A 12,618-nucleotide genomic window follows, 5' to 3' on the forward strand; every position below is an offset into this window, starting at 1 on the left:
CATATGAAGAACACTCGGAACTAGGTACGTTGATAGATACCGGCTTTGACTGGGTTGAACAATGAAAGAAAGGGATGAATTTATAAACTGCTGTGACGACGGCGACATTCACGAGACGGCCATTAGTTCTGCTTTATTTATTTATGTTCATTTTTTCACCCAAATATGGGTGAATGCGATTACCCAAATATAGGTAAAGTCTATTTCTGCAGAATATCAGTAAATTTCACCAATATTTTGGGTAAGTTTTACTAATAATATTGGTATAATTGCATTTACCCACATATGAGTGAATATAGTACCCATAAATAGGTAAACCAATCTAAGCGTGAACGTTGGGTTCCCACACTTTAATGCCCTTGTTGAGTGGTTTGCTCTTCATTTTATGACAACAAAGGGAAGAGGGAGGGAGATGCAAGAGAAAAAAAGTTCCTAAAATTAGGTACTTTTTTCTAACCGTGTAGATCTCGGCTGTTGGAATAGGCGAAAATTTGGCTAAGGTCAGCAAAATAATTTAAGTGTGTTCAGACGGGTGCTTAAATTCCAGGGGGAGAAGGCGGAGCACTGAATCCCTACCCCAACATGTGCGACATCTGGATTTGGTTCTAAACTGTAAACAACAGTGTTAATTCTCTACCACCTTTTTGTTATGGCGAAGCAATTTTTATGCACACTTTTCTTTTCGATATTTTATCAAAATTAAATACTCAATCATGCAGCAATATAACGATGTGATATGCTTGAGATACCTGCTTGATTATAGGGACTCGAAAAAGAATTTATTTGCAGTAACTAACCGAATATAAAAATGTTCACATTAACGATTGCGTCCTAACACCGGTTCTAAGCTTCGATGCAGAGTACACGAGCTTTGTTCGCCAGTGACAGGCGTATGAGGCCCTTGTTAAATTCACACGTGCAGCACTTTTCGGTTTTTGTTTTCAATTTTAAAAAGAACTAGAGGCTTCAAAAAATATGGGTTCTTTGGGAAAGTTGACCTTAAATGCCAAAGAATCGATCGAGTGAATAAAAAATTTTGACGGGAAAGGGGCCGTTCAAAAATTACGCCCATGGTTCGAGGGGGGAGGGGGTCCAAGTTTTGTAACATTTTGGGACGGGGGGGGGGGGGGGGGTTCGTCTTATGTTACGACCATTCACAAGAAAAAAATCCTGAAAGCATTTTAGAAACATTTTGCATTTTAAAAACTTATTCAAACTGTTAGTATAAGGAACACAACTCACTATGTTGTTGTAAAAGTAATGTACAAAAAAGAAAAACCAAAATAATCTCCAACATCAAAATGATACACGTTCAGGGAGAGGGGGGGGGGCAATGATTTGTGACAGTTTGTGACAGGAGGGGGGGGGTTGAAAATTCCGAAAAACTATGGACGTAATTTTTGAACGATCCCAAAGGTCAATTATTGAAGTCACACGACGTGAATAGAAAATCGTGTAAAAACAGAATCCTTTGTACACTATTTTTGGAGTGTTCTGAAAACGTAATTTTCTGCTTTACCGGTTTGGAGGTGAATTCTGTAAATTGTGTTTGTCAAACCAAACTTGACATTTCAAGCTCTATCTGGAATAAGGGCGAATGTCGCAAGAGAGAATTCTCTTCGTCGACTTCCCCTCTTTTAAATAAAAGTGACAAGCAGAGAATTACATCGCGGTTTATCACCTCAGAATGCAAGTTTTCATTGTTTTCTTTCGTTCTGAGGGGAAAAACCGCAACGAGATCATCTGCTTGTCACTTTAATTTGAAAGAGGGAAGTCGGCGAAGAGAATTCTCTCTTGCGACATTCGCCCTTATTCCAGATAGAGCTTGATTTAATTCATCCAATTTTTTAACTTCGCAGTCGCACGAAATTTGTGAAAACACTCTGCCGAACGACTAGACAAAACAGCGTTCGCAGTCGAAGTTCCATTTTTTCCTACGGAAAAAAGTTCTTAATCCGGTGCTGATATCGATCCTTCGACAATGGCAAACGCTTTGGTGCGTTTAAATACGCTTCCGCGTCAACAGATCGGTAAGTTTGGTAGCGATTGTTTATGCGAATGCTCTACTCCGAATTTGCGATGTAGCATTATGTAATTAATTTGGCAAAAATAATAATCATTCATTTCCAGCGGCCCTTGTCCCGGTGCTGAGAGGAACCAGTGCGTCCGCATCGGCAGCAGCGACCAACAAGCAACAGGCCCGGCAGCAGTCTGCCCAGGCTTCGGCTCCACCGCCGCAAACGAAAACCAAGTTCGGCCCGTTGGCCGACCAGGATCGAATCTTTACTAACCTTTATGGGCGACACGATTGGCGTCTAAAGGGAGCTCTCAAGCGGGGAGATTGGTATAAGACCAAGGAGATCCTCCTGAAGGGAACCGAATGGATCATCAGTAAGTATAGAGTCCGATTTGCTTGATCTGTGAACGATAGAATATTATTGTTATTATACAAATTTTGATAAATTATATTGAGTGCTGTTGGCAGCAGCAGGGACTTGGTCCAAGGGCTTGATAACTCCTTCCTAGAGCACGGCGAGCTGTGGGGCTTGACGTCTGTTTGAGTATCCATCGTATGTTCGAGAAAGAAACGCAAAAATGTATCATATCTATTCATTTCATGCGTATATGTACTTTAATATATCTTCAGCTAAATACTGAGTCGAGGATTATTTAATATACGATTCGTGATTAAATGTAATTGTAATTTTTATTGGGAACGATAACCGGTTAGATTAAACTTACTGTCGAGGCAAGAAAGCGTCCGAAAAAACTTCTAAAACATTGAAAACAATAAAAAAACGTAAACAATTTGAAACAGCTTGTGCAAAAAATGGGTAATTAAGATTATTCCAGCTAGCAGTGATGAGTGGTACCCTTCTCAATACTTTCGTTTCACTTCACCTTAGTGTGACACATTCCAACAATAATTATACCTACCTTACGGCGTTTACAAACTCTTTATAGGCGTAACTAAGTTAAAATTCATTTTTTTTTGTTTTTAGCCAAAATTATTTTCATAATTGGGACAGATTTTGGTTAAAAACAAAAAAAAGGTTCTATCCAATAAGATCGAAATCGGGTGATTGGAAGAACACTTCACGATATGGACATACCTCCATGAGTGGTAGTGCGAATTCTGCATAAACCTGCCGATCGATAGGATTAAATGTAAAACAGAACAGCACATGGGGAGATCGTTGCCTGGATCGCTTCGATTGTGTGCTGGTTTAATAGATGGTCTTCCTTTCTCCCTTTCACCCTCTATCGTTTCATACTTGTTCGCGCACTAGCAAACGGCTTTCAATCTGATGATTTTTAATTATCTTTCGATTATCTACTCCCTCATACATTGAGTACAACTGACCGATAAAGCCGATAAACAAATCATTCATCAAAAAATGTGTTTTTATGATGCCTATATTTATCGCCTCGGGGCAAGACGAATTCATTTAGAACTGGTGACACATTTAAAATAATGTTTAACTTGAAAATGTCGTATTCCATGTTGATTTGTTGACATCAGGCTCTACGACAATATCTAAATTTGCCTAAAGCTAAGTAGTGTGGGAACCCAGGTAGTGTGGGATGGGATCACCACTCCCGACCGACTAAAACCACCTCCTTCCTCTCCAGTCATTCCCCCGGCCCGCTGTTAAGCAATACTTCGGGGGATGACTATTGGGCATTGCGCCCCCTACATGACGTACTCAAGTGCACGCATGCGCCTCAACTCTCCTAGCACTCCCCATGCACCACATGTGCACAAAACACATTGCCACCACATGTGCCCCAACACTCACCTGCCTATGCCGCTTGAATAATTGCAAGAATCTTACAGGTACCCTGCAGGGGGACCCCATGCCGCAATCTCACAACATATACAGCCCTCATTCAGTCTGATGTTCACCCCGTCCTGCAACAGGCACTCCTGCCAGTTATAGCGAGACTTTCGTGTTTCCTAATTCTGGGGTGTCGCAGAGGTATCTGCCCCCCGACACTCCTGCCAGACCTAACGAGACTTCACTCAATTCGTCCCTGGCAGCCGGATCACACTACTGCCTAAGCAATCACTCTGATCACACGTACTATGCGAGTCTAACTTGTGTGCTCGCTCATACAGTCAGTTCCAATCGCTTGCACCACTTGTGCACCACTCTCTTGACATTCAGTCTCACACTCAGTGGGGGTTGTAATACCCCCATCTCCCATTTGTATCCACTCTGTGCACCTCCTGTGCATCGTTTGGGCGTGGAACACCCGGCACGTCACGCGTGCCTAACACTCACCTACCCGGGCTTTGATACTGCCAACAGGGTGTCAGACAGGTACTTTGCAGGCAGTACCCCCTATTGATATTTCGAAGCCCAGATAGTCCTCAATCAGTGTGGTGGTCTCCTCATCCTGTAACGGAGTGGCACCACTTACCTTACATGCCAATTTCGGAAGTGCCGCAGAAGCATCAAATCCCCGACACTCCTGCCAGGCATAGCGAGACTTTCGTGTCCCCTAATTCTGAGGTGCCACAGAGGTATCTGCCTCCGACACTCCTGCCAGGCCTCACCAGACTTCAGTCATTCTAACACTACCGACCATGCGTACCATGCGAGGCTTACTTGTACGCTCACCCATACACTCGGTCCCTCACTCTGTGGGGGTATTACGAGTAATACCAATACCTCTAACTCCCATTCGCTTGCACCACATGTGCATCACTTGGGGATGTGTGGGTACCACCCACTGCCACCCGCTTTCCGCCAAAGCAGCCCTCCCTCTGTGGAACCTTCACAGGCTACGTTAACGACCTGGCTAATTGTTTCACCCACCAGGTCATTCATCTCCTCGGCACGGGTCGCCTGACACCTTGGGATTCGGGGTTAGGGACGCCATATTGTCAGCTTCAGTGTTGTACTGAGCCTGGCGATATGGCCGGATTTACACTGTTACGCACTACTTCCGAGTATCCATATCCCAACGTAACGGGGAAACGACCCCGCTCGGAAAGGTCTTCTAGTCATCTCCCGCGATATCTCTGAGGCAAAAAAAATTTTTCTTCGATGTCTAGAAACTGTCACACCTCAAACATGCCTCAAATTCAACAACCGTTTCTACCTCACATTAAGGGTGAATAAACCGTTTGAACCGGTGGGGAATTGACAGGTGTGGTCTGCTCCCAACTAACAATTTTGGTGCTAAAAGCTTCAACTTCTAGCCTAAGGCTTTATAATATTTGAATAAAAGCAGCCAATGCTGAATAAAAGAAAAGCCTTCGCAAATAATCCCTTAAACTTCAACTCGACTATTACCCAAATATCTATCAGCTAGTCAGTTTGTGCCGAATATATTTCATCTTTTATCGTTTATGCAGCTTTTATATAGTCATAAAACAGCTTTGTCTGAATTAGCAACAAAGCTTATCGGTTAAGAGCTCATGTATGTGATTGAGTTGCTTGTTAGCAACTTCATATATTACGGTGAGTGGCATTCACAATGAAAACGTTTTCGCTGTTCTTATAGCACTAACAATATAGCGTAATGGCGCTATAAATGAACTAACGAAGCTTTTAGGCAACTTCTGTATTTTTGAAGATTACACAACGTTTAAGTAAACCTTATACTGCTTCTTTTTTCTAGCTTATCAGTATGGAACGTCAAAATCGCAATGTTTACATTTGATTTTTGTTGCCGGAGCTGTGTATGAGATATTGATTTCTGTAAAGCAGCTACAAAGGTATTCACCTGCTCTTATAGCAACTGACAAAGCGCTGTCATTAATGCTAGCAGTATTTAGACAGCGATATTTCTGTTGACGGTTACTGTTAAACGATTAGCAACAGAGTAGCATCTATAGATCGAGAAAATGTTGCCTAAAACAATTTCAGCGATTGATGATGCATAAAAGTTAGCCAACAGAACATGCTGATAGATGTTTGAATAATAGTTGAAATAATGCTGAAAGTATAATTTTCAAGCTTATGTGCTAAAAGCAGCATGTAGGCCTCTTTTTAACGTTTATAGGGGAGACTGGGTAGACTTGATCCCGTTTTCTGATTTCTGATGTATCATAGCCAAAAATAAATGAACCTACGCGATTTCCACATAGACTCTCTAAGAAATATAGATAGTATTTAACTATACTGATGTATGACAGTCCTTAAATTATTGTTGTTATGGATACACAATAGATTTTTTGGAGTGCTGTCAAAAATCGACTTTTAAAATATTCGGGGGAAATTGATCCCTCTCCAAAAATTTGCTTCGATAAAAGTAGAAAGGTGCCCTCAGAATTTTAAAATATTTTTCCTTCAAAATACGCGGAATTTTCAAATTTGGGGAGACTTGATCCCTTTTTTATGATATCTACGCAATAAATAATTTTTCCTGACAACCCTCCATCAAATCTGTCGAATCTACAAAAAAATAGATGCCTGAGAATAGATTTACATTTTTTTTTAATTTTCTCGCCAAATTTTTGTATGAATGACTAATGGGGGATCAAGTGTCCCCATATTGAGGCAATAACTTCAAATCCAAATATCCTAAAACCTTGATGGAATGTTAACATTTTCATCAGTACAGATCATTAAGCATATTTATGGCATTGTGCTGTTAAAAAACGAAAGCATTTGGTTATTGTTATGAAAAGTTGTTCAAATTTTGCTTGGCAAATAAAAAAATCCCTGCAGAATGAATAAGGTTGTCAATCCAAAAAGTAACTCACCACATAAAGGTCATTTGTCAAGACGATCTATACTAAAAAATACGCTAGAACAAAACTACTTTAGTCCTCGATAAACCAGGGGATGATCAAGTCTCCCCGGGGATCAAGTCTACCCACCTTCCCCTACAGCATGAATCTGAAAATAGCGTTAGTAAAACAACCTATAGGGTATGCGAAGAAGCACATCTATAATATTCTTTGTTATTACATCTGTCAAAGTGACGGTGATGACAGAGCAGCAGCCATTGAATCAGGAGATCAGGAGTTCGAATCTAGGTAGCAACAAAATTGATATTTCGGTTTTCACAAAAAAAAACATTAAATAAACTCCGAAATTTACTCTCCTCTCAAATAATATTTAATCAAATTGAATTCAGTGGCTGTATAAAACTTATTTAACAGATTCAAAAAATCTGAATAAGCGCCATTGAAGCGAATTATATTACTAAATGGTTTAGTAAAGATTGAGAAAAAATTGTGTAACATGCTGTAAAGTAGTTGTGCAGGCACGTCAAAAACAGCTGAATAGATTCGCCAGATTTGCTGGTAAAGGAATTGAATAGATGTTCTTGATCATATGTATAGCACACATATTCAGCTTGAAGCCGTATAGACGAGTTGAAATAACATTTACATTGACATTAAATGTTAGTTGGGTAGATATATCTTCGATATATCAATACTAAATTTTCAAAACGACTTATCTGCTTTTGTAAACAAAGATTCAAACGTCGATTTGACGAATCTGATAGCACTCTCACGCAAACAAACACCATCAGCAGGTAGCCGAAGGCTTCACCTACGTGTTGATGGTGCTGGATTGCGTGGGAGTGCTATCAGATTCGTCAAATCGACGTTTGAATCTTTGTTTACAAAATCAGATAAATCGTTTTGAAAATTTGGTATTGATATTATAGACACGAATACCACGGTTCTCCTAAATATCTTCTAGATGTAGGCGCCTGATTTTGACTTTCTTCTTCTTAATTTTTTCAAATTATTTTTTTCCGTTCAAAATCCAAACAAACCAAGCTAAAACTCTCAACAAGACCATTTATTTAAATTGTTTTAATTCTAGTTACATACATAATTCTATAGTGGACCTGGTTTTTATTTTTATTGAACTGGAACTGTCGGGATGTGAGCAAACCAGACGAAGGATGCTTTTTGTTTTTGGATAGCTACGAAGAACAAGCCCTGAAGTTCCGATGAAGCCATCGTCCTAATGTTTCGAACTTCTGTGTGCAATTTGCGCAACATTCTGAGAGATGTCCGTGTAAGATTATGAAAAGGATCGGAATCCAGCTTTTTACGAGTTGGTGCCATAATACTTTGAATCACCCCTTTTGACACATGCTGTGTCCACTATAATATTTGTAGATGGATCTTAGCAATCGGTGATCCGTTGATTTTTTTTTGTAAATATCGTTGAACTGTCATTATTTTACTTTGAGTTGAGCATGTTTTCAAACTTTGGTTTATTAATATTTTTTCCATTAAAATATACCTATTATTAATTTATACTTCTTTTAGGTATCCGTGAAAATATAAGCTTGGCTGGTGCCTGTGGCAGTGTGGCATGCATTTGAAGGAATGAGCCGTTGTGCTTCTCCAGGCTTTCTTGTATTATTTCTACAATACAAGGAGACGCGCCTTCCATGTCATACTATCTATGGTTTTAGGGCTTCCAAATGTTTCGCGATTCTAATTCATCTATCGTACAGATTTATGAAAGAGACATTAGGTATTGTTGTATCTCATCTAAAATATAAGGTGCTACCTGACTGATCGTTTTGATGCCGACCCTTTGCAGAACTTAATTTATACTCAATTAAGTTGAAAACCGGAATGGGGGACTATCGAAGTTTGATTTTTCTCGTAATCCGTACGTTGAACTTAACTTCGCTAGTGGCGCGCTAGTTTAATTAGGGTCTAATTAGACTAGCGCACTACTAGCGAAGTTAAGTTTAATGCACGGATTGCGAATAAAAACCCAACGTCGATAGTCCCCCATTCCGGTTTTCAACTGGACTAGCGATACTGACAAAATACAATATGTACAATTATTCTATTATTAATTAGTCGAATTAGGGGAGAGGATTAGATAACGTGTATTTAAAATGTGTACTCGACTGAGGTCAGCTTGATTGCGAGAGAATCTAACTCTGGTCCTCCTCTATGATTCCAGGGTCAGCAGCGCAAAAACTTTAACCTCAGCTAGGACTAAGAAATTGAGAATAACTGCAGAGGGTTTGATCGCAGAGGCACGGTATGGGAGTCTCAGATTGCCCGTAGAGCCATGAACGATCCAAAATTACAGGCGTTCCATCGATCACATCGTTCAATATTGTAACAGACAAATTTATTGACATCATTCTGCGTAGCTCTTAAGGCATATTCATATTCATAAAATGGAAAACCTAAAATAGAAGAATGATTAGCAATTTTATAGAAAATGATGATACGTGAATATCCTTGTTGTTTAGAAATAAACAACCTAAAAAATCTCGATGGTAACGGGGAAGACCGTCACTCTACTTCAAGGCTACCGAGATATTATTATGAATTAAGTTCACAGCATATGTCAAATTCGGTTCACCCCTTGTTAATTTATGGCTAGCGTAAAAAGCTATATATCCGAAGGAAAAGAAAGATTCTTGTAACAAATTCCACGAAGAACTCAAACATTATTCCAAGAGGAATCGATTCCGAAAAGAAAACCTAGAGGAATCCAAAAGAAATTCTGGTGTTTTTCCTTAATTTCTCTTAAAATTCCTCTCGGGTTCCCCTTGGAGTTCTTTTCAGAATCTCTTTGATTCTTCTTCGAGTTATCTTAGGATTTCTCATGGAATATTTCTTTCAGAATTCTATTTAAATCCCTTCCGGATCCCTCTCGGTTTTTTTTTTTTGGATCTCTCGTAATACCTACCATTGGATACTTCTTGCATGTCCTTCGGAACTTAAAAGAGAGCCCAAAAGCAATCCAAAATACTAGAAAGGCAAAAAGTTTTTAATAGAAACCCGAGAATATTTGTTGCTACGCAAACATTTGCTACATTGCTACATTGCATTGTAATTTATCTGGATGAAATGGATGGTGGAGCGATCTGTTGTCGCGTGAGTGAGTGAGAAATCCCTGCCTGTAAATAATAGCCTACTTATAAATAATAAATTCTAGAGAAATGGTGATTAAAATCTGATTGATGTATGATGCTTGTTTTTGGTTTTTGGTTTTGGTCGTTTGTTAACTCCAAACGAAAGGAAGTAGGTCAGCCTTCGTGCTTGCATTTTGGAGAAGAAATCGCCAGTTCAGAGCTGAAAAAGTGTAATTTGTTCGTTCGGCAATTCCTAAGTACCTTCAATGCCACCAGGGCCACCGCCGATCAAATGGCTGTTGCAAATCTATTCACGCCTAAAAATGTTTTAGATTTACATGCGTTTATAATCGATGAGCAGTTCTGTCAACCATCAGAAAATTGAAAAGCTCGTACACTGTCGGCCCGGATGGTATTCCGTATTCTGTGCTCAACAATTGTTCGAACTCGCTGGCTACCCACTTAGTCAGGATTTTCACACTGTCGCTCAAGGAGGGAAGGTTTCCTGATGAATGGAAGATGTCGCACATGTTTCCCGTTTGCAAAAAAGGCGACAAAAGGAATGTACAAAATTACCGAGGTATCACATCCCTATGTTTTTGCTCCAAGGTGATCGAGATAATCATTAATGACGTTTTATTCAGTGCCAGTAAAGCGTACATCTCTACTGCACGCACGGCTTCTATCCAAAGTGATCTGTAGAAACGAATTTAATAGAGTTTGTTTCGCTGTGTGTTCGTACCATGGACTCCGGTGGTCAAGTTGATGCAGTTTATACGGATTCGAAAGCAGCGTTCGACAAATGATATCATGCTTTTATTTACATCATTCTCGACTCCCTGGCCACATTACACACAGATACATACTCATACAATGGCGGGCATAGAAAAGCTTTCAAAATGCTAATAGAATACTAAGTTGCAAAGCAGGGCAATTTCCAGTTGCAATGTAGAGCCATTGAAGAAGAAGAAGGCATTATATTGTAGTACTAGTTTGTTCCATAGATAGATGCATTATAGAACATTGCGTGATGATCTTATTCATGGCATTTTTTTTTTCTTTCCACAGATGAGATCAAGGTCTCGGGACTCCGTGGACGTGGCGGGGCTGGTTTCCCCACCGGTATGAAGTGGTCGTTCATGAACAAGCCATCGGATGGCCGTCCAAAGTACCTGGTGGTCAATGCGGACGAGGGAGAACCCGGAACTTGCAAGGATCGTGAGATCATGCGCCACGATCCGCATAAACTGGTTGAAGGTTGTCTGATTGCTGGTCGCGCTATGGGAGCTCGTGCGGCCTACATCTACATCCGAGGCGAGTTCTACAACGAGGCATCCAATATGCAATTGGCTATTGCTGAAGCCTATCAGGCTGGGCTAATTGGCAAGAATGCTTGCAACTCCGGATATGACTTCGATGTGTTTATGCATCGCGGTGCCGGAGCGTACATCTGCGGCGAGGAGACCGCCTTGATCGAATCGCTTGAAGGAAAGCAGGGAAAGCCGCGTTTGAAGCCTCCATTCCCGGCTGACGTCGGTGTATTCGGGTGCCCAACCACGGTGTCCAATGTGGAAACGGTTGCCGTAGCTCCTACAATTTGCCGCCGAGGTGGAGTCTGGTTCGCCAGTTTCGGACGTACCCGTAATTCTGGAACCAAGCTGTACAACATTTCGGGACATGTCAACACTCCTTGCACCGTCGAGGAGGAAATGTCCATCCCGTTGAAGGAGCTGATCGAACGTCACGCTGGAGGAGTTCGTGGAGGATGGGATAATCTGCTGGGTATCATCCCAGGAGGCTCATCGACTCCTATTATTCCGAAGCATGTTTGTGATGATGTGCTGATGGACTTTGACGGACTGGTCCAGGCGCAGACATCGCTCGGAACGGCTGCTATCATCGTGATGGATAAGTCGACCGACGTCATCAAGGCAATTTCGCGTTTGATTGACTTCTATAAGCACGAGAGTTGCGGCCAGTGCACGCCATGCCGTGAGGGCATAGCTTGGATGTACAAAATGATGCATCGCTTTGTTGATGGAAACGGGCGCCCAGAGGAGATCGACATGCTGTGGGAAATCTCCAAGCAGATCGAAGGACATACCATCTGTGCGTTGGGTGATGGTGCAGCGTGGCCAGTTCAAGGTGAGTTTTTAATGGTCTATTTGAATCTATTGAAAAAACAAACTGGTTGTTTTGTTTTAGGCCTTATCCGTCACTTCCGACCGGAAATCGAGTCGCGTATGAAGAAATTTGAGCAGAAGGTAGCCGCTAAACAGTGATAGGTAAATTTATTTCAAATTGTGAACATAAATGAAGCGGTAACATGTTTTCTTCAATCTACGCTTCAACAATGTATGGAAAAGCACGGTTATTAGCGTAAACATCTACGATTATGTATAAACTACCATTCGATCGTTAATTGACAAAGTACCACCACTGTATTAATTATGTTAATCTGATGACCATTCTTGGAGTCCGCCGTCCACTTCTCAAAACCATACTTGCAGAGATTCCTTCATCGTCACTACAAAAGGACGCTATTTAAAAGTCCTTCATCTCACGTTAGATTCTCAGTTGTAAGGCTTGTTCAAAAATTTAGGTTGAAAAAAAAAATGCTCCGAATTTTGGTTTTTCTTCTTCTTCTTCTGTGATTCTACATTTCAACTGGAACTTGGCCTTGGCCTTTTCAGTTAGTATTCTATTATTCTATTATTCTATTAGTATTCTATTAGCATTTCCTCAGTTATTAATTGAAAGCTTTTCTATGCCCGCCATTGCATGAGTACCCAAGTAACCAAAAGT

General features: G+C 40.7%; 1 protein-coding gene across 1 annotated transcript; it reads left to right on the top strand.

The window, feature by feature from the left end:
- Positions 1 to 1,834: 1,834 nt before the first annotated feature.
- LOC134212031 (NADH dehydrogenase [ubiquinone] flavoprotein 1, mitochondrial) lies at positions 1,835 to 12,246 on the top strand. The gene is made up of 4 exons (XM_062689528.1): positions 1,835 to 2,030; positions 2,131 to 2,391; positions 10,882 to 11,958; positions 12,019 to 12,246. Exons 1-4 carry the CDS (start codon positions 1,982 to 1,984, stop codon positions 12,093 to 12,095), a joined length of 1,464 nt encoding a protein of 487 aa, XP_062545512.1. The 5' UTR covers positions 1,835 to 1,981; the 3' UTR covers positions 12,096 to 12,246.
- The last annotated feature ends 372 nt before the right edge of the window (positions 12,247 to 12,618 follow it).

This window comes from Armigeres subalbatus, chromosome 2, assembly GCF_024139115.2.
Source record: "Armigeres subalbatus isolate Guangzhou_Male chromosome 2, GZ_Asu_2, whole genome shotgun sequence".
In the NCBI taxonomy this organism is placed as follows: Eukaryota; Metazoa; Arthropoda; class Insecta; order Diptera; family Culicidae; genus Armigeres; species Armigeres subalbatus.

Excerpts from the sequence above, each read along its gene's own strand:
- LOC134212031 (XM_062689528.1), top strand. The coding sequence starts at position 1,982 with ATGGCAAACGCTTTGGTGCGTTTAAATACGCTTCCGCGTCAACAGATC. Across the intron at positions 2,031-2,130 it reads GCTTCCGCGTCAACAGATCG|CGGCCCTTGTCCCGGTGCTG; the intron begins GTAAGTTTGGTA and ends ATTCATTTCCAG. Across the intron at positions 2,392-10,881 it reads GGGAACCGAATGGATCATCA|ATGAGATCAAGGTCTCGGGA; the intron begins GTAAGTATAGAG and ends TTCTTTCCACAG.